This window comes from Trachurus trachurus (genome assembly GCF_905171665.1).
Source record: "Trachurus trachurus genome assembly, chromosome: 11".
NCBI classification, from domain to species: domain Eukaryota; kingdom Metazoa; phylum Chordata; class Actinopteri; order Carangiformes; family Carangidae; genus Trachurus; species Trachurus trachurus.
This window is the reverse complement of record NC_139904.1, coordinates 7,665,242-7,687,449: the sequence shown is the minus strand read 5'-3', so window position 1 is coordinate 7,687,449 and position 22,208 is coordinate 7,665,242. Positions and strand designations below refer to the sequence as shown.

Here is a 22,208-nt window from a genome sequence, read left to right as displayed (position 1 = left end):
GTGTTTCCTGCTGCTTCTGGATCAGTTCTGTAAAACACCTGCAGCTCTGCCTGGATCCACTAATGGAGAATCATGTGACGTCACATTGAACCGGGGGCACAGCCACAGAGAGAAGCCTTACCTGACTCACCTGACCCAATACAAAGGTTAAAGCAACACTATGTAGTTTTTTCGACCTTAAAATAAACTCACTGAAGTGGCAGAAAAATGGTTAATAGGATGAACGGTGGCGCCGCTGCATGTCGTCTGAAACTGCACTATGTAACTTACCTGTACAGGTAGGAACATAGATATATATAAGAAGACTAGATGGCTCACCCAGCGCTGCTGCCCAATGACACGGCGTAGCCACACAGCGGCCATCTTGGGACGGGCAACTCTCTCCCTCAGAGCATTAAGCCTATGGTGCATGTTCTGCTATGCACAACTTGCTCAGTTTTTGTCTGATTTCCAAACGGTTTGATTTTTTATGAACGTTTATGATGCAGCATACTTAAAATCACGGATAATTTTAATCATGTAGTTTTAAAAAATAAATAAATAACATTATAGTAACATTATGCAAATAGTTAAAGTAATAGCTACATACTGATTTATTTTTCACAGAGTTATGAATAGTTTTTTTAGTGCAGAAGACAGGATCACCCACCTGAACTAATGCAAGTGTCTGTGCGAGTTGCCCGTCCCAATATGGCTGACTGTGAGCTATGCCTGTGCGTAGCCCGATCCACCCCCTTGGGTAAGAACACCAGAGTACCAGTGCCATGAATCCTACATAGTGTTGCTTTAAAGGTTGAGGAGGAGGAGGAGGAGGTGTCACTTTTGTTGCTTTCAGACAGAAACAGTTTTGGTTCTGGGCTTCGTTCTGGCGTCTCAGAACTTGGTGGTTTCTGGCGAACCAGCTGCATTCACACCAGTTTAAGTGGAACAGAAGAGGGAGGACGTTACTCAGGCGAAGTAAACACAACAGCGTCTTTTTGCTGTCTTGGTAATCCTTCTTCAGTTTTTTAAAGTGTATTAATTATTTGGTCTGGCGTTGGAGTTGGAGTTGGAGTGAACCCAGCCTCGGCCGTCTCTTCTGCAGAACCTGCTGAAATTGAAATTCTGTAGAAGATCAAATCGCCACCAAACATTTCATTTCTTCAGCTGACCACTGCAATTTTTTTTCCTCCATGTTGTCAGTCGCTGCCCTCTCTCCTCGTCCTTCCTGCTGGTCTTCACAGCTTCGAATGTGACAATGATGCCATGGTTTGCAAGGTTTGCATGGTTTGCAAGGAAAAACCAACTATTTTTTGGTCCCATTGAGAAACGACTCTTCAGGTTCCGAACCAATTATTTTTTCGGCCTGAACAAGCTGGTTGGAGCCCTGCCGGTGTGAAACCTCAATTTAAGTTTTTCATTTTACAGGACTGAGATAAACTGAGCTTTCTGTTGGTTGAACTGAACAGTGTTTTGTTATTTATTGTTGGTGAGGGAAGTTACGACCATTTTCCTTTTGTAACTGTGTTTCCTATTCCATTTGTTGATAACACTTTATAATAAGTACACATTATTAAGCATTAATAAATACTGAATTCTTCATTTATAACACATGGATACTCATTAGTATGTAGTTTATACAGTTTGTGCTTATCAGTGATGGGTAAAACATTTTTAACTGTTTTTATAAACTACATACTAATGAGTATTTAAATGTGTTATAAATGATGAATTCAGTATTTATTTAACGCTTAATGAATGTTTAATAGTGTGTACTTATTATAAAGTGTAACCCATTTGTTTGATCTTATTTTTCTTTTGTAAATTTTGACCTTGACCTTGAGGAGGAGGAGGAGGAAGAGAACTGAGACAAATCTTTATTCAATCGGTGGGAGAGGCTGACAAGATTAAAGCAGAAGTAAGCGGAATTTTTGTGTTAATATAAGTCTTAAATAGTTATATCTTCCGACAGCAATCACTTATATAGAGTGTTTGGTCACATCAGTTTGTGTAAAACCTTCATCTGAAGTCTCACTTCCCCACTGTCTTGGCACCGTTATCATTATTATCATCATGACTAAAGATACACTGGTTTCTAAATGAGACTTCCACTCTCGTGGTCTGGTGTGGTTCAGACCACAACTTCCTGTGAGGAAGCCGACTGACCTCAAGTGTTTGTGGGTCCGACAGAGTGAAAGTGAAAGTGACAAAAGGCCAAAAGTGTAAAAGACTCTTTAAAAACACTATGAATAACTAGATAAGCTCTTTCCATTTTCAGTCTGTGACACATGATCAACAACAGCTCCTTTTTTTATCAGAGGAAAACAAGTCGATCAGGGAAAAACTATGGAAAAAAGGTGAATGCTCATACACAGAAACTAATAATAATAATAATAATCAATATATCGTGATTTGATTATTGTCGATACAGAAGAGGCTTTAGACCTACACACTTCAGATTCTACAGTGTCATTAACACACAATCTGCCAAAAACTGTGTCACAGTTAATGTTAATGTTGTTGCTGAAGCTTCATGTGGTTTTAATGTGTGAGTGGTCACCAAGGTTAACTGTGCAAGACGACTCACACACACACACACACACATAAACCACTGGTGGTCTATTCTCTCTTCCTCTTTGTGGTCTTCCTCTTTTTCTAATGAACTGACAGATGTCATTACACAAAGTGTTTCTGTCACCTTTTGAAGACTCTCGCTCACTTTCCTTGAGTCACATCCTCTACAGAAGTTACTACAGGTCTCCACTTATCATAAGGTCGTTGGTTTGATCCCTCTGCACGTCGCACGTTGAAGTCCACCATATGTGAATGTGTAAATGTGTTTTAGAGTCAGTAAAGTGCTGTAAAGACTGGTTTGTTTCCCTGAAACACTGCACTTATAAACATGTAATCCTGTCAGTATCCTATCAAAATTGATTTTGTCTTATGTTTGGGACAAACTGCAGATCTGACATTTGGTTCAAACTAAGAATTTTTCACTGTCAGCTATAATTTATCAGGTTTTCAGCCATTACTCAAAACTCTTTAGTTTAAATGTTTCAATTTCATCACATCACAAACTAAAAAAAATTATTTTTTAAAGGTCACATTTAATAAAAAAACAAACAAACATAGATGTCCATGTATAGTGTGATTATAAAACAGCTTTATACAGTATTAATACTGTGAAAGTAACAAAGCCTCAGTCCACAGAGAAATGCACACAGCCTGTATTCAGAAACTGAGCCTTAAAACCAGCCGTCAGGACTTCCTGTCACTTTGTGATGTCACAACAAAGCAGTGACCAAGCCCCACCCACCACCTGGTCCCACCATCCAACACTTTTTCCCAACAGCATTTGGTTTTACTGTACAGTCAGAAGAGAGACTTAGGGTCTGCTCTCCTCTGATTGGCTGACATCAACCTGTTGTTACTCTGTTCTCTGTTGCTAGAGAAGCTGAGATGTAAAACAAAACTGAGGTGGTTTTTGGTTTTTAAAACTACAAATATATGTTTTTATGGATCAACACTTTAAATAAAAGACGTGGGGAAAAAAATTAACTTTTAATTAAAGCAGAAGTGAGTGATATATTTGTGTTAATATAAGTCTTAAATAGTTATATCTTCCGACAGCAATCACTTACATAGAGTGTTTGGACTGAAACACGGGTCTCTCAGTCCCTCTGCTCTGCTCTGAGTCGAGGAGAAAACATTTATCGTATCCTACAGTTTTTATCCAATGAGGAGAGAGAACGGCATGCAGGGCTGTGTGTGCAGCCAAGGAACGCCGTGAATGTGGTGACGTAGCGACGAGGACTGTTATGGTGCGTTCAAGGAAACTCGTATTTTTCCGACCGTGAAGTGGTACCAGTTCGATCTGGTACGAGTTCACCGGTCGGAAGTTACGAGTGGCCGTTATAGTGACTTTCACCGGTAAAACAGGTCAGAAAAACACGAGTGGGTTGCCTGGAACGCTACAAAGTCGTAAGTTGTGACTTGAAGCTGTAATTTACGATTTCAAAAGCCTGCCTGGAACGCAGCATTAGCGAAAACGACCGGATCACTCACTTCTGCTTTAAAGCAGAAGTAAGCGATATTTTTGTGTTAATATACGTCTTAAATAGTTATATCTTCCCACAGCAATCACTTACATAGAGTGTTTGGACCGAAACACGGGTCTGTCAGTCACTCTGCTCTGCTCTGAGCCGAGGAGAAAACTTTCCTTGTATCCTACAAGTTTTATCCAATGAGGAGAGAGAACGGCATGAAGGGCTGTGTGTGCAGCCAAGACGAGGACGAGGACTGTTATGGTGCGTTCAAGGCAACCCGTAACTCGTGTTTTTCCGACCTGTGAAGTCGTACCAGTTCGATCTGGTACGAGTTCACGGGTCGGAAGTTACGAGTGGCCGTTATAGTGACTTTCACCGGTAAAACAGGTCGGAAAAACACGAGTGGGTTGCCTGGAACGCTACAAAGTCGTAAGTTGTGACTTGAAGCTGTAATTTACGGTTTCAAAAGCCTGCCTGGAACGCAGCATTAACCAAAACGACCGGATCGCTTACTTCTGCTTTAAATGTCTCCAATGCCATTTGTTTATATACTGTAAGATAAAAGAGGAGCTGGGCAGGTAATGTCATCAGGTGGATAACAGGATGTTTAAATATGTCAGTGAGGCAGATTGTGGAAAAGTTTTTACATTTTCAAATATTTCTTTCTGTCGCTAAATGACCTTGAAAAATTCCCCCTGAAGACGGAGAAATAAAAGGCCGAGTATAAAGACGAAAAGTTGTAGCACTTGAGGTGAATTATTCCTGTTATTCCTCCTCTCGGCTCGGTGGTGATATTTTGGTCCAGTCAGGTGAAAACGTGTCTGCGTCTCTTTTTTTTTTATTTCTTGGCTTTTTAATGAGAGCTGGAGACAGAGGTGTGAAGTCGAGTTCACCTGCTGGTTTCTACTCAGCGTCCTGCAGCGTGCACCTCACTGTTCGCTTTAATTAGACCTCACAGTTCAGTCACATGACCCGCTGAGGGACAGCAACACACACACACACAGACACGGAAACACGGACACACAGAGTCGGCAGCAACGGTTGTACTTCAGTTTTATTGTTCTGAGAAAATCAATACCAAGTAAAAAATAAATTACTTCCTTGATTTTATTCTTTAAACATCCTGGTCAGAGATGTAGAGGGAAATCTCAAACACTGAGGCCTGTTTTTGTTTCTGAGCTCCTCGGACATGAAGGCCTCAGAAACTGGACTGAGAAGCTCCGAGATATTTGGAGGAAGTTGAACCGCACTTGAAATTTGGGCAAATTTAGAAAAAGGGAAAAAATCAAACTCATTTGGAGGTGAAAAAACAAAGTGCACCTTCCTCCAAATACCTGTGGGCCTTCCTTTCATATATATCTGATCTCCAGCTGTAAGAAATCGAACCAATGAACGCGATCAAACACGAGACGACTTCAAATGGAGCCGAGCGCCGGCCGCTGCGTCTCCAGTTTCTGCACGAGAGATGAAAAAAATGAGAAAACCGAGACCCAGAGAGCGGCGTCCCGGAACAGATGGCAGCTTAAATTAAATTATCCTAATGATAAAATGTGACAAATGGAGGCAGATCAATCCACAGACGGAACAAAAAAAAAAAAAAAAAAAACTAAATTAAAAAAAACGAGAACAAACGCAGAGGCGGGAAAAACAGCTGTCGGTCTAAAACTATCAAACTCACTCTTCTCTCTCCGCTCGAGTGACGACAACATCCAGACACCTGACGACAAAACAACAACACGTTTACAAAGGAACAGAACGACGCGCTCACATTAAGCTCTTTTCATCGACCTTCTCAAACACAGAGCGACATCAGTCTGAGCTCAACGCTGCGACAACAACTGTGTTTGTCTGAGGAGAGAACGGAACAAAACAAAACAATAATCTTTATACGTGACGGTAAAAATGTGTCTATGGCTCTAGGAGATTAAAGGAAATGATACATCACACGGTAAATGGAAAAAAAAAAAAACATGCAAATCTTTACATAAATATCTGTTTCTGTTTTTTTTTTTTTTTTTTAAACAAATAAAAGAAACAAACACGTTAAAAGAAGAGTTCAGGTGAAATCATTTTGTTTTCTGTTGTTTCACTCTGTCAGAATATAAACAGGTGTTTTAGGTCAAATCAGTTTGTGTATGATGACTGTGTGTTATCTGGTGCTTTACTGTAGGTGTCTATGGCAACAGTACCTTCAGACTGCAAGTCTTAAAGGGATAGTTCAACATTTTGGCAAATTGGCCCATCGCCATAATCCCTATAGTTTTAGGAGTAGGTTCGTTACCTTTACCTCTAAAACAACTCTGTCTCGTAACGTTCTGTTATTATCTCATAGCGTGGTGAATGTGCAGGTCACAACTTGTCCACCAGAGCGTTTTGGAGTTGTTGGATTGTGTATTTGATGAGTTTGATGAAACCAAGAAATCCCATGAGCCTCCGTAGCGTAGCTCTGAGCAGCTTGCGGCTCTGCTCCGCCGTTCTAAAAATAGCTTGCACCGACAATTAAAGGTAACAAATCTACTGCTATGACTATAGGGATTATGGCAATGAGCCAATTTGCCAAAATGTTGAACTATCCCTTTAATGCTCAATTCGGATTTTTTTTCCCAGATCCGATTGTTTGTTTGGCTGTTCACATCAGCTTCTAAAACGTGGCTTACATCAGAGTCCTGTGTGAACATGACGACGTCATGCTGTTGTACAGGAAATGAGTATCTTCCGCTTTTATTTCAAAGTGTCTGTGCAATGGAAGCCGGAAAATGTCCGAGCAGGTGCTGAGGAGGAAACAAATGAAGAAAAAGAGGCAAGAGGCAAACTATGTGTTTTGGCTTTTCTTTCTTTTTTTTTGCGTCGCTTTGGCTGAAAATTTGGCACAAAAGGTTTGTGTGTGGATGCGGAAACGAAGCCCGGAGCGGTGGGACAGTGATGTGAACAGCAAAACTGTGACAAATGTCGATATAAAGTGATGTAAAAGTCGCATCAAAACCACAATGGGGGTCGCATTTGAAAAAAAAAAATCAGATCTGGGCAAGATTTGAGTGTCCACACTAGCCTCGTAAACCAGCCTCTCCGGGAAATGCATTTAATTTCATTTCTCAGGGAGAGTCTGGCCTCATTCCCCCTGTAAGCGTATGAGCGTATGGGCGGGAGTAGTAGCGTTGACAGACAACCCCATTCAGCAAGTTGGTATATCAAACTTTTGCTGAATCCAGTTGGAAGAACAGCGGAAACGTCTTTTCCTTCAAGAAACTCAACAAGCGCCGACTCTTGCTCTTGTTTAATTGCTGTAATGGATGGTAATTCAGTAAGGACTTCCCTTATCGCTGTTTTTAGGCTGCTACTGCTAGATACTGAAGCTCCGCCATGTTCGTTGTGGTAAGAGGCGCGCAGTCTAGTGACGTTATCATCCGGGGTTTTGCACCAGTCGGTCCCTGATTGGCCAACGTGCTGTGTCAATCACAGAAATCTGAGCGGCGACGCTGATTGGCTCGGCCTTCTGAGGGTTTCAGGCCATGAATGAGGCCAGACCCTCCCTGTGAAATGAAATGAAATGAAATGCATTTCCGGGAGAAGCTGGTTTACGAGGCGATGTTCACACTACTTCAAAAAGAAAATTGACCCCCCAAAAAAATCCCAGTTGGGCGACTTTAGCCTGCAGTCTGAACGTAACCTGTGTCAGAGGCTGTTGTTGCTGTTGTTGTAGTTGTTGTGTATTATGTTAGTATTTGTTTGTGTTTACCTGTGTGCAGCTGTAAGTTTGTTTGCTGTGATGAAACACGTGGTGCAGCTTGTTTGTTTGTTCATTTCGCTGTGATGCTGAATTGTTACAACTTTGACAGTTTCCTCCAGTCGACTCTGAGGCACTTGAACCAACCAAGTCAGAAACAGACAGTAGGAGAGGAAGAGGGAGAAGAGGAGGAGGAGGAGGAGGAGGAGGAGTGGCTGCTGATCTCCTCGTCTCTTCAGCTGCTGACGGAGACACAAAACAAACTGAAATCTTTTTCTTTTTTTTTCTCTCAACAGTCGTCAAAACAAAGCGAAACAACATGAAACCGTTTTTTCTTTTCTTTTTCTCGACGTTAATTCTTTAGCATAGATGAGTTAAAATAGTCCCCACCTGCTCCCCCCACCCCCTCCCCCACCCCCTCTACATATGTCCATAAGAAATCCTCTACATCAGGCACTTGTTGATTTGTCCATAACGGCTCCGAAACCGTCCAATCAGAGACAGCGAGCGGCCCTCCGTCCTCCAATCAGCTCCTCTCAGTCAGTTAGCGTCTTCGCTCCTCTCCTTAACCTCCTCTTCAGCCCGATTCTCTCCTCCTCTTCCTCTTCTTCTTCCTCTTCTCCTTCTCCTTCGCCTTCTTTCCCGTCGACGCTCCGGGAGCGGCGGGACCTCAGCTCCTCGTCGAGCGCCGGGTCGTCGGGGGAGACGGGCCGCGGCGCCGGGTAGTTGGGCTGGTAGTAGCGGTACGGGTCGTCCTCCTCGACCTCGCCGTAGTTCTGGAAGACGTTGGACGGCAGTTGGACTGCGGGGACAGCGCCGCCGTGAGTGATAATCTCATCACCCTCTGCGTTGCCAAACCAACCAAGCAGACGGCGAGCGGCCGAGCGAGCGAGCGGGAGAGAACGCCAGCGCACCAGGAGAGCCCAAAACAAAGATGGCCGACCCGCCACCACAGGAAGCAAGAGTTTGGATCATTGTGATGGATTTTGATTGGATTAGTGAGACAGGGAGGAGGAAGAGGAGGAGGAGGAGGGGGTGGGAAGAGAAGGAGGAGGAAGGAGCCACAAGGAGACACAGAGGAGAAAGGTTACCAAGGGTTACCACAGGTTACCAGGGGTTACCATGGGTTTAGGAGGAAGTTTGAGACAAAAAGCATGTGAGAAATCTTACGCAAATCTATGTCAGTAGAAGTTTTAGATTTAGATGTTTTCTATGAGCTCACATTCAAACTGACTTTAAGTAATTAATTAGTTTCAAGTGGCGACTTTCAACATAAAAGCATCTCAATACTAAAGTGCCAATTTCAATCAAAAATTGTTGTGAAAATGATATTTTATGTTGACAAAAGAGATATGTTTGTCAACAGTTTAAAGGGATAGTTCACCCAAAATTCAAATTTCACTCATTATCTACTCACCCTCATGTTGGGGCTTCAATACAAGAGGGACATTACAGACGAGCAGTATGGAGGTATTTGGATGTTTTTTGGTGTATCTTTTTGGATGAAGAAAAGTGAGCACCATTCACAACCATTATATGGACATACTGCTGCGCGGATCCCCCCGTAACTCAGAGAAGGAACGGAGGACTCTGAAACTTCTCCCAGCCCTTAGTCGACATGAGGGTGAGTAGATAATGAGTGAAATTTGAATTTTGGGTGAACTATCCCTTTAAATATTTTAAATGAATTTAGTTTGAATGAAGTCAGTAAAGTCGGTCGTTGATCTAGAGGAGGAAGCACCGAGAGGACGATCGTCTCCGTGAAGACTCGTCCTGTCCAACCAATTAAAGGATCAGTCTGGTGATGTTTGACACTTTACTTACTCTCAGCAAACCTCATGAAAAGACCAAAACCAACACTGTCTGTCTCCGACTAACACAGTTCAGTGTGTGTCAAAGCCTAGTTTATATTGACTCAGTCACACAAACACACACACACACACAAACACAAACACAAACACAAACACACACACACATCGTCCTGCTGCCTCAGATTCACTGCAGCTCTGACTGCGATTCATCTGCTGCTGGAAACGACTCAAACACTTTAAAACAGGAAAACGATTGATTATTGACAAGTTTTTACAGATTTACATCTTTAGAGTCAGTCACTGAGAAGTTTCAGTGCTTTAGCAGAATTTTTTCAACAGTTATAAAACATGAAAACATCACCAGACTTATCCTTTAAGAGGGCGCTTTATTTTGAAAAAAAAAAAACTTAAACCTGTTTATACACATTATACTATTTCACATTTGTGTAAACTTGAAACTGTGAATCCTGTTTTCTCTCTCTATATATACATCTTTATATAAAAAATAATAATAAAAAAATGGTATTGTTTATTTAGAGCTGCATCTAACAATTGTTTTCAGTATTGATTAGTCTGCAGATTAGTTTCTCAGTTCAACAACAAAAAGTTGAAAGTTAAATTAGCAAAGACAAAACACAAATGTTTCAGAGAATTTGAGTCCTGTACTTAAATACCTTGAGATGGATGAACTGAAGGCATAACTGTGTATTCTCTATCGCTGTGTACTTTATTTTTTATCATTCTATTTAATTGAAATGACATTATTCTACAGTATGTTGTTTCTTTTTTTAATCTGAAGACTGATGAATCGTGGCTGAGCTGTTTATGAAATGTACTATATGTTTGTTTAAATTGAAAATCAAAAATAAATGTTTAAAAAAAAGGAAACATCTGCAGATAAATTAAAAAAAGTAAAGAATTAATCAGTGCAGCAACATGTATGTGTAATAATATAAGTTAAATTATTGATTATTACAATATAATTGACGTGTAGTGCAGTGGAAGACATGATTATGAGCTGATGCAGCAGATTGAACAGTTAATAACGTCTGTTGTTATTGTGAGTGTTTGTGAACGCAGCTCAGTAGTCACTGCTGTACGGTGCTGAGAGACATAGACAGGCAGAGATGGAGAGAGACACACACACACATACAAACACACACACAAAGATAGAGAAATAATTACAACATGCAGACGTTAGTCACATGACGCCACCGTTCACCGTCCGCTGCGCTGCGCGACCTTTAACCTCAACACACGTCACATATGAAAACAAGCATGCAGCATGTGCAGTACAGGATGACTCATGCTGGGTTTCTCTCCACTAACGCCACTTTGATCATTAAGTGAATAAATGCATTTCCAGTGTTTTGCTGATTTCCATATGTGGTGAGAATTAATGGCTGTTTGTGTTGACTCCAGGCCTCCTGGATACATGCGATAAATCCTGCTGTGCCGACTGTGAAGCTGTTAAAATATAATTTCCCATGAGCCTCTTCCTGCGAAAGGCTGAGAAAACACAGTCTGAGTCGCTTTGGACGCTGGAGAGCAAATTAACACATAAGAGACAGAGAAGCTGCCAACAGCACTGATTCATCATCTGCAACTTTTAAGTGAATTTTGTGTAGCATTTTGCAACTAATTTGTGGCTCCTGGTGTATTTAATTAGTGCTATCTGTAGGAGAGAACCCATCATGCAGCATCTTTCTCAGGGATCCGCTGAAGCCACGCTCACAACACGGAACAGCTTCCTCAGAAAAAAGTCTCCGTTGGATCGAGTTAAGACGCTGAGTCCGGTCTGTGGTTCCTGTTTGCTGATCCGTGCAGCTTCAGACAGAGACTACAGTACGAGACCGAGCTTTAAAGGGACAGTTCACCCATTTCACAGCGATCGATGCGACTGCAGCTGAACTTATTAGGCTCAAATGATCCAAAGCAACATTTTAAAGACATTAGAAAACCTCTGTCGCTGCTATAATTAGTTAATTATCTTGTTACTTATTATTATATTTCATTATATGATGACTCATCCTACACTTGACTGCAGAAACTTCATTAGAAGATAAGATAACAATACTAACAAAGCTGTTCAATGTGGTTTATGTTTTCTAATCTAATCTAATTTAATCTAATCTAACAATCTAAAATAATTACTCTACAAATCTAATTACCCATGTCCAGAAGTCCTGCATATATTGCATCTGTTGCACTTTAATTAGATGAAACAATGCCTACACTTACTGTATTGTCCCTGACAAATAAACAGATATAAATAAAACTCCTTGAACAGTGACACATGATAAAAGTTCATATTTATAGATTTAATAACACTTATTATTGTTTTACTTTGTCTTTTTCCATTTAGGTTGACAGGACATGAGCTCGGTGGTTTTCATCTTTATATGTTTACGTGTCAGAAAATGACCATCGGCAGTCTGCTGAAACTAACTATTCACATCTTTATTGATTTGGGTGCAGTGAACCTTTAAGGCAGCGAAAGTCCCTTAACTCTGAGGGTGAAACAAACTGTGGACTTATTTATTGATGATAACACCTGGTTGTTTGGATGTTTATCGTTAAGGTCCCACCCAGAACAAGACCAGTGCATCACATGATGTTTGAAATCATAGAAAATAATTTCAATCACAGTGTTAATGAATTTAATGAGACAAAGTTCTGTAGCTGAACTGTGTATTTGAAGGAGTTTGATGTTTTCACCTTCAGATACACCGAGTGTGTGTGAGTGACTTCAGGGACATGCAGCCTGTTTAACTCAGAGTGAATTAAACAGTTCAAAACACACCTGAAATGTTTTCATGCTCAGTGATACAGTTCACAGTGTCCACATGTGTCTGTTATTAACATCAATGTCACCTGAGACTAATGAAAAACTTATTTTATCACTGTTAACATTATTATTATACTATTATTAAAACAGTTTTGCATCAAAACACTTAATAGTCCTTGAAATTCTGGTTGTGTTCATGAGGCTACTGCTGTGTGTGTGTGTATGTGTGTGTGTGTGTGTGTGTGTGTGTGTGTGTGTCCAGCGGCCTACAAACCTCCAACGTTGTAGCCCACGCAGGAGTTGGGGTCACAGTATCCTGGAGGCCCCGCGGGGCCGATGGGTCCCGGGACCCCCGGTCGACCAGGGGACCCGGGGTTGCCAGGTCGCCCAGACGACCCCTGGCTGCCGGGTCGGCCCTGACCTTGTGGCCCTGGGAGGAAGAGGAAGAGGAAGAGGAAGATTTTCAATGGACTGAGTGATAAATCTAAGAATAAATGAAATGTTGAGTCTCTAGTTACATCTCATTACATCGTCTGTTTTAGATTATAGAGATGTAATTTATGGACGAGCAGCTACTTCTTCACTAACTCCACTGGATGCTGTGCACCACTCTGCCATCAGGTTTATAACAAATGATCCATACAATACAATACAACACCCACCACTGCATTCTCTTTGTTTTATCATTTATAAAGCCTTAATGTCACACCTACTGCCTCCCTACAGGATATATCATCTCTCTTAACACAGAAATCATGAAGTGTTGGTACCTGTTCACAAAATTACTTGTTGCTCTAAACTCCATTTTTCTGAACTGACTAAGTAAAATGTCCTTCTCCCATAATGCACCACACACTCGGAATAAACTGCAAGAGGTCTTAAAAATTATAATTTTTACCACCACTACAGCTGTTCAAAAGTCTGATCTCTGACATTGTCTTATTCGATTGTAACTGTTTCTAACTCCACTACAACTTGTCTGTTTTATTCATGGTTTTATTTTTTCCCCCTAATATTTACTTTTAATCATTTCTTGTTTTTAGCTAGTATTGTTTTATGTTTTGTTGTGTTGCTGTGAATTTGCTTGACACCATTGTAAATGAGGACTCCTCCTCAATGGTCTTTTTTTAAAATAAAATAAAGGTTTGAAATGAAATGATTATAGTTTTTACATATATTAGTAAAATGATGTGGAGGCCCAGACTGAGAGCTGTACAGTACGAGCTGCTGTGGTGTAGTTTACCAGGGGGTCCTGAGGGTCCTCTGGGGCCTTGGACTCCGACGCCTTGAGATCCCTTCTCACCCTTCTCTCCTGATTGACCTGGAAACAAGACGAAAACACACACATGATGCTGTTGGTTGAGTATAAAGTACAACAAGGATCATCAGGTTTTGTTTTCCCGACTCTCTAACTATGTCCTCACCTCTTTCTCCCGGCTGCCCGTTCTGTCCGTTCTGTCCTGGGAAGCCCGGTCTTCCTGAAGGTCCCTGTTCTCCCTGGGGCCCTGGTGATCCCGGACGACCGGCCTCTCCGGGGGGTCCGGGGACCGTGCGGATGGACACGGGCGGACTGGGAGCGTGGTTCAGGATGGAGTTGTAGCGCTCCATGTGGCCTGAGGACGGACAAGGTGAACGACAACATGGAAACAATGAGCTGTGGATCTTCTCAGTAGCTCACACAGTTAAATGGTGATAGTAGGGATAATAGGGATAGTTCACCCAAAATTCAAATTGCACTCATTATCTACTCACCCTCCAAATCATTATTCAATATTATTAAAATATAGATTTATTTAATTTTTTTCGGAACAATTTCGCATTTCGGGGCTTCAATACAAGACGGACATTACATACGAGCAGTATGGAGGTATTTGGATGTTTTTTGGTGTGTCTTTTTGTTACGAAGACAGTTGGTATCCATTTGCAACCGTTATATGGACATGCACTGCTACGCCGAGACCCCCTGTAACTCAGAGAAGCCACGGATAACTCTGAAACTTCTCCCAGCCCTTAGTCGACATGAGGGTGAGTAGATCATTCGTGCAATTTGAATTTTGGGCGAACTATCCTTTTAATGCTGTGTTACATGACAGAGAACTTCTGCATCAATAGATTTTATAAGCTGGTGAAAAACACCAACTACACAACAGCAACACAAACCAGAACCTGGTCTGATTCTGGTCTCAACACCATGAGGATGCGACTGAAGAGCCTCAGCCTGCGTTGTTACTCACTCTGGATCAGCTGCTCACACACCTGCCGGGCGATGGCCTGGACCGAAGCCGACGACTGGACGTCGCCCTGGAGACACATCACATGTGTTTTTTAGTATTTTTAGTAAAGTATGTGCAGACTCAGCTGTGATTGAGCTACTGCTGCTGCTGCACCAGCTGGGATTTCTCCTACAAGCTGCAGATGTTGTGACCACAGCATCAATCAACACCACACACTATTTCAGTCCACATGCTGCTGTTTTTAGTTTAAAAAAAAGGCCTGATGGTGACAAAGCTGCCAACAATTATCTGTGATTATCTACTGTGAACGCAGCTCAGTCCTCCTGACATCATTAGTAGTTTTATTTTGACAAACCACAAGGGGGCGCCTTCCTACCGGCCAAGAAGAGGCAGAGCAGGAACAGACCAGCAGCTCTGGTCCAGACTTAGCATTAACCAATACCTAGTTTATAGCAGGTGCTGGTGCTTGTTAGAGTCCAATATAACTTTAGTCACAAGCCTTCTCTCCTATTGGGTTCAAGTTATTGCAGTTTGAAAGTACAAGACTTCATTAACAGTATCAGACGTCAGACAGGATCAAACATGAGCATGAAGAAGGAGATAATAAACTATAAAAGTTCTTGTGCTAATCAAAAAAGTGAATCAATACCAATAAAAACATATAAAGTATGTTACCTCACCCTAAAAAATGAAATATAAAAACTATGAATAAATAAATAAATTCTAATCTTCTGCTCTGAAACTGTTTATGAACACGACAGCATCAAACTCTGAACCAAAAATGTTTAATTTACTGTAATTCATCATGACTTTTGCTGCATGAATGACTGAGGGCTGATAAACACAGAGTGGATTTTCTTCTTCCAACACGTGTCAACAGTGAAAATAAATCAGAGAAATTACAAGTCGACTGTTTGTTAGTCGATTTAAATCCAGTCTGACGATGTATTTTCACGTGTCGTGTGATTTTAAGACACCGGAGTGGATTCAGGTCATGAAGTGAAGAGCGTTGATCTCAGTGCACATGGCAGCGTGCAGAGAGGTGAAGTGTCCCGAGACGCAGCTCTTCAAGTGGTTTTACAGCTACCAGCAGGAAGCAGAGATGTTTGACCTGATAGGCGACGACGTGTCACAGGAAAAAACACTCAACTCTGGACTTTTTTTTTTCAGATTTCTGCTTGTTGTTGCATTTTTGGCTCTTTTGGTTGCTAGAAACTGCTGATAAAAAAGAAAGAAAAAAAACCAACCAGAAACCGCTCACGATGCAACAACACTAACTACTTTTTTTTTTACTGTGTTTGTGGGCAATAATCAGATAAGTGCTGTAACAGATGTGTGTTTTCACTACTAATACTTTCCAAACTCCAATTCTTTGTCTGATGTGAAATCAAACAGCTCGAGATAAATGTTCATTTTTTGGTTGAGTTGGTTGAGAGACGTCCGATGCCTTTCTCTCAGTCTGTGCCACCACAGGCCAATCTGCATGTTTATCATTTTTATTATATGTTAAAGAAGAACGAACTGAGTCTTTGTGAGAAGTTTAAGGTCACTCAAAACACCCCAAAGTTCGATTTCTTATTATTTTAGTTTTGTTTTATTCATGTTCTGTTCATTAAATATCACAGCGTGCGGCTCAGGAAATGACCTGATTTGCATGAAGAGAATAGAAATCTGAATTATTTTGTCACACTTTGCATTGGAGGAACGTTTCCCGGTGTGATGGACAGATCCACTTACCCGTTCACCTTTATCCCCCTTGCCTCCAGTAGGACCCTGAAAAAGAGAGAGGGAGCCGTGAAAAGAGGATTCAACTCTGCAAACACGAGATGTTCTCTTTCTATGGACCGTGAGACAAAACAAAAACAAGACGGAAGCTTCTCCAGTTGAGACGTGACACGAAGCTGCTCTCTTCACCTCTGACACGGCGACTCCCGAATCCTCTCAAACATCCTCACTCACTCCAACTTCTACTGGAGGATTTTATTGTCTCTGTAACAACACAACTGTGTCCAACTCCTCAACCACCCTGGTTTCAGATTTTTCAGTCATTTGTTGATTCTCCTGTTCGTTAGTTTAAAGGTGAATTCCAACTCCTATCTTAACTCTCAATCTCAAAAATGCGCACTCCCGAGAAGTGCTACTTCTGTCCCGATTCTCAGGATGTCAAGTTGAGGGACAAGTGTAAGGGGCTGTATAGATTCTCCGACACCACCATTGGGAGCTAGGGTTACCCAGAATGCAGCATTTTCTTTGTTAATAGAGATATAAATATTACAAAAACCATTGTATTATCTTAGTTTAGCCCCATTTTATGGATTATTTACCTCATTGTTGCATAACATTTATTTTACAATCTTTTGTCAATAGCCGGCCATGTTGCTATTGTTTAGTTACAAAATGTTTTTTCTCGCTGGTAATGTAGTTGTTAAGTTGTTTTATCAAGATACAGCCTACGTAAAATGTTTGCGCCGATAATGTTCTAAGATGACTGGGTTCACGTCATCTCTTGTAGCCGCAGAGTTATCTAACCATAGTTACAGCTGCTGTTTACCTTTTAATAAGCTGTGGTATGCGGTGACTTTCAGATGAATATGTCCGTGGTTGTGGTATTCATACAGATTATTTGTTTGAATATCAACTTTTAACTAACTCAGCTAACTTATAGGCTACAAAAAAAAACTAATAACCGAAGAAATAACTGACAGATCGTCCACAATAATTTTAAAAACATGGACCTGATGGACCCGTCGATGATAGAGCTGCGTTTGTGGCTTATGATTAAACTGGCAGGGTTAAAGGTGCAAATATAAAAAAATAATAAACTAATGCCAAACCCACACAGTCTGAAGACGTATCTGCATTTAAAGGGGGTCCCATTTCTAAGTCACAAAATAGCCCTTAACACCTGGTTTTGAGGGCTACTAAGATTAAGGGTTAAAAATTCTGGAATTCACCCTGAGTTTCAATATCTAGTTTGACATTTGATTATATTTTCAAAAACACTTGTGCATCTGCCGTGTAAAAATCAAACAAAGGAAAATAAGAGTCACTCTCCGTCTTCACCACAGAGTGTCTGAGCCAATAAAACGTCCTCCAGCACCGACACCGAGCCGCTGCAGAGCGCTGCTGCGTTACACACACTAAACTCAGCTTCAGTGGAGTTTAATGGGATTTTTCTGCCTTGACAAACTTTCTCTTAACGCTGCAGCCGAGCCGTTAAAATACAAACCTCACGCAAACTGTGCCGCTAACCGAAAAAAACCTGCTCCGCTGTACATTTCCCTCCACTAAGTTCACATTAAGATCTGCGATTGACAATAGAGTGATAATTAGTTAAGGCAGGCTCTCTGTAGTCCACCCACGCGTCTGTAATTACATGCTTGACAACATTTTATCACGGCGGTGCAAAGTAGTTTGTCGGCAGTTTGTGTCACCTCCCACAGAATCTCATCTGCAGTCAAAATGTGATTTACCGTCTCTGAACAATTCATTTAATTTGGAATAAATGCCAAAGCAGAGAGTGGTCACATGGTGGCATTCAATGTTGTGCATTTAGTACAAACAAAAAAGTGGAAAACAAAACCTCATCACACACTGAGGCTGACGCAGTAGTGGAAGTTTTTGCTTTTGGCTGCAGCACATGATCAGTTTCTAATAATAAATAATAATCTATGACTGACTAATGATTTCCTATCTTACACATACGTAGCTTAAACTCTAAAAAATAACATTTATAACTGTGTTTTTTGTGTTGGCAGGAAATGATCAGTGTTAGATAGATCTGTTTTAATTGATCAGGTATTTATTTCCATGTTCTCCATGATGTTTGGTTTGAGGAGACGACTAAACACTTTGATGTTTCCTGCTCTAACACAGTCTTCTACAACTCTGGAGAAAATGTCATCTTTACTTTATGATATTCAGACTTTCCATTGTACTGTATGTTTACATTAGTACAGTGTTTAATGCTGCAAGGCCCTTTTAAGTTTTCCTACTGATGGTTGAATGAAACATTTAGATTGTCTACAATGAGAGACATTATGTTTCTTATTCAGGACTTCAGGGTGTCATCTTTAAAGGGATAGTTCAACATTTTGGCAAATTGGCCCATTGCCATAATACCTATAGTTTTAGGAGTAGGTTCGTTACCTTTAATTGTCGGTGCAAGATATTTTTAGAACGGTGGAGCAGAGTGGCAAACTGAGATTTCTTGGTTTTCCTCATCAAACTCATCAAATACACAATCCAACAACTCCAAAACACTCTGGTGGACAAGTTGTGACATGCACATTTTTTTCAGCAGTTTTTCAGCAAACAGTCTCTGCATTTACCTCTAAAACAACTCTGTCTCGTAATGTTCTGTTATTATCTCTTAGCGTGGTGAATGTGCAGGTCACAACTTGTCCACCAGAGCGTTTTGGTGTTGTTGAATTGTGTATTTGATGAGTTTGATGAGGGAAACCAAGAAATCCCATGAGCCTCTGTAGCGTAGCTCTGAGCAGCTCGCGGCTCTGCTCCGCCGTTCTAAAAATAGCTTGCACCGACAATTAAACGTAACAAACCTACTCCTAAAACTATAGGGATTATGGCAATGGGCCAATTTGCCAAAATGTTGGACTATCCCTTTAAGGGAATCCAGGATTTTTAAAAACCCTGCAGCATCAATCAAGTTTAAGAGTAGAGAGACTCTGTAGCTGTCAGCGTTCAGGTTGTACAAACATCTTCCCTGAAGGATAATGGGACTAACAGCTTCTGAATGAGGAGAGGAGGAAAGCCGCTCTTTGTTTAGCAGTGTCAGAGTGTGGTTGTTAGAAAAGGCAGACTGAGGCTCTGACAGGGATTTGTTTTGTCTTCACGCATCAACATGAACACACAATACTCTCCTCCCCTGATCTCAAAGAAGGCGCCGGACCTTCGGACCGGACAGGAAGCTGTTAATCCCACTGACAGGAGCTGTGTCTGGACTCTGTGTGCTCGACTGACAAGAGTCCGTTAAGCCTGACTGACACGACTTCCTGACTCCTCCTGGATATATTTACACAGTGTCCAATCCGTGTTTGTGCGGCAGAGAGGTGAAGGGAAACATGAAAACAAGGTCTCCTCTGACTGTCACACAGGTGTAAAGCCACACCGAGCAGGAGGAAGACTAATGAGCGGCAGCAGCTCCGGATCACTCACCGGAGGTCCCAGTTCTCCCTGCTTCCCCGGAGAGCCGGTGCCTCCTGGAGCCCCTGGCGCTCCCGGAGTTCCCTGAAGAGACACAGACGGACATGAAGGAAGAATCAGACTCAGAGTCGACTTCATTAACTAGGAGTGCTGAGGTACATGTGATGAACACAGCATGGTGGTGGTGCAATTCCTGTCTTTTTTCCATGGCAGCTTTCCAATCAGTTGAGAATCAGTCCAACAACCGGAGCGTTTAATTGGATGCATGTATTCAGGACGTGCTGCTCCTCGGTGGTTTGCGCTGCAGCTTCACACAGCTGCTAAATTAGTGGTGAAACTAAGTCGAGTCAAGTCTTTGCTACAAGTCAAACCTGTTTATATTAAAACTACATTTTCATAATCAACAACTCTTCATAATCAGCAAGTGAGGAGCTGAATTCTTCATGGTTATGTGTTGGTTTTTTTTGTTTTTTATTATCAGTAATCAGTTGAAAACACCTTTGGATGACTTTGGATTCACATTCCTGAATCCAAAGGACCCCCCCCCCCCCAAAAGGATAATTATCTCTCAAAGTCACAGCGCCAATTAAAATCGACCTTCATGCGTCCAGCAGGAGAACCAGAAGCAGGACAAGTCTAATCCTCGTCTCTCTGATGTCGCCGTCGTGTCGGTACATGTCCATGTACACATGTCCACCACAGATTAACACTGGTGATATTTCATCAGCACTTACGATCGTTCCTGTGGGACCCACTCTGCCTGGCGGGCCGTCCTTACCCGGCAGCCCCTGACAAGTACAAATACACATGTATATTGTTTATAATAATAATAATAATAATAATTAATTTCATTTGTAACACACTTTATATTTAACAAAAAATCTCAAAGTGCTACAACAGCAACCAAAAAATTTAAATAAGTTAAAACAAGAGTTAAAAACTGTTATCAAGGTAACACAAGCAAACAATTACAGATTTGTTTTATTATTATTTTCTACATGAAACATGGAGCTGTCATTAAGTCTTACCTGATGACATGTTTTTTTTTTTTATCCTAGCTGTTGTAGTAGAGTCAGTAGTGCTTATGTAAATATAAATAAGTAAATGCATAGATAAATAATATAATATCAAGTATAACAGTTGTATAGAACATATGACCTACAGGTCAAGAGGTGAACTGACTGTTTGGCCTCATCAGGACTGACTGAGCTCAGTTACATCCACTTATAGCAGTGAAGTGATGGAGTGAATTAAATAGCAGTAATACAGCAGACCAAGAAGTAATGTAGTGGTTGAAGTAGTATAAATAGTAGTAAGTAGTAAGCATAGTGCAGTATTTAACTTATTATTACATCTGAAACATGATATAATAAATATATTATATATATAAATAAACATTATATTAGCAGTTGCAGGATTTAAGGTGGACTATGGAGATTTCTTAAAGAACAGTTGCATTAACCTTTAGTATTACAGACAGAAACACAACTGTGTGTAACTCTTGAAGTTTAACTAATGTGTCCAGTTCATTTTTCTTCCCCATAAAACATCTGCAAAGTTGATATTTAAAGCATTGTATTAATGAATTCATCATCATTTATATTCATGTTTGGTGTGGTTTGATCATATTAAAGTACTTGTTGGTGTAGTTTTAGTATCAGCAGTGGTAAATCTATTAGTATTAACAGTATTAAAGATGTGCTACTACAGTGTGACTCACTCTTTGTCCTGCAGGTCCATCTCTGCCTTGAGCTCCGGCTCTACCTGGCACTCCCTGAAACACAAAGGAGGAGGTCAGAGGTCACTGCAGGTCTCATTCACACCGACTCCAAATCCTCACAGACGCAGTGAGACTTTTCTACTTGTTATTGTGCAGGAAACATTTGGCCTAAATGTACTTTCCACTTTTCTTAACACACCTCCTCCACTCTGCTGTCATAAACTACGTTGTTACATAAACACTCGAAGTTCAGACGCAGCGTCGTGTCACAAACTCAGGGGAATGGAAATAGATTTGAACCTTTTGCAAATGGCACCATTATTCACCGTCTGACAACTGTTTGTTTCCAAAAGGTCACGACAGTCCAGGTAATTTACAGCAGAGTGGTAATTACTTGTGGGAGGCTCTTCTCCTGCCCGAGCTGCCCAGTGTTTTATCAATAGCAAAGTTAATTAATTTTTTACATCTGTTCAAAAACACTTAAGAACGGGAGGAAAAAACACTTCACCACCGCAGCATGACATCAACCCAGACAAACTAAAAGGCTGCATTACACCATTAATGAATAAGAACGAAAACACTATAAAAAAACAGTGTGGGTTCTGATGGTGTGAGATGATGTAGTGACATCTTCCTACAGTAATATGAGCTTTATAAGATGACAGGTCATAATTACTCAAAGGAAACCTTCACATATGACATCAATGTTTTCAAATTAATTTAACTGAGATTTTATCAAC

At 41.0% G+C, this 22,208-nt stretch overlaps 1 protein-coding gene across 1 annotated transcript in view; it reads right to left on the bottom strand.

Moving 5' to 3' along the window:
- Positions 1 to 8,285: 8,285 nt before the first annotated feature.
- col14a1b (collagen, type XIV, alpha 1b) overlaps positions 8,286 to 22,208 on the bottom strand; it is a gene marked incomplete at both ends in the record, with an annotated part of 206,598 nt that continues 192,675 nt past the window's right edge. Inside the window, 9 exons of the mRNA XM_083982371.1 lie at positions 8,286 to 8,593; positions 12,623 to 12,778; positions 13,592 to 13,669; positions 13,773 to 13,961; positions 14,583 to 14,649; positions 16,320 to 16,355; positions 19,761 to 19,832; positions 20,483 to 20,536; positions 21,469 to 21,522. Coding sequence (XP_083838497.1) covers positions 8,286 to 8,593; positions 12,623 to 12,778; positions 13,592 to 13,669; positions 13,773 to 13,961; positions 14,583 to 14,649; positions 16,320 to 16,355; positions 19,761 to 19,832; positions 20,483 to 20,536; positions 21,469 to 21,522 — 1,014 coding nt within the window. The remainder of the gene's footprint in view (positions 8,594 to 12,622; positions 12,779 to 13,591; positions 13,670 to 13,772; positions 13,962 to 14,582; positions 14,650 to 16,319; positions 16,356 to 19,760; positions 19,833 to 20,482; positions 20,537 to 21,468; positions 21,523 to 22,208) is intronic.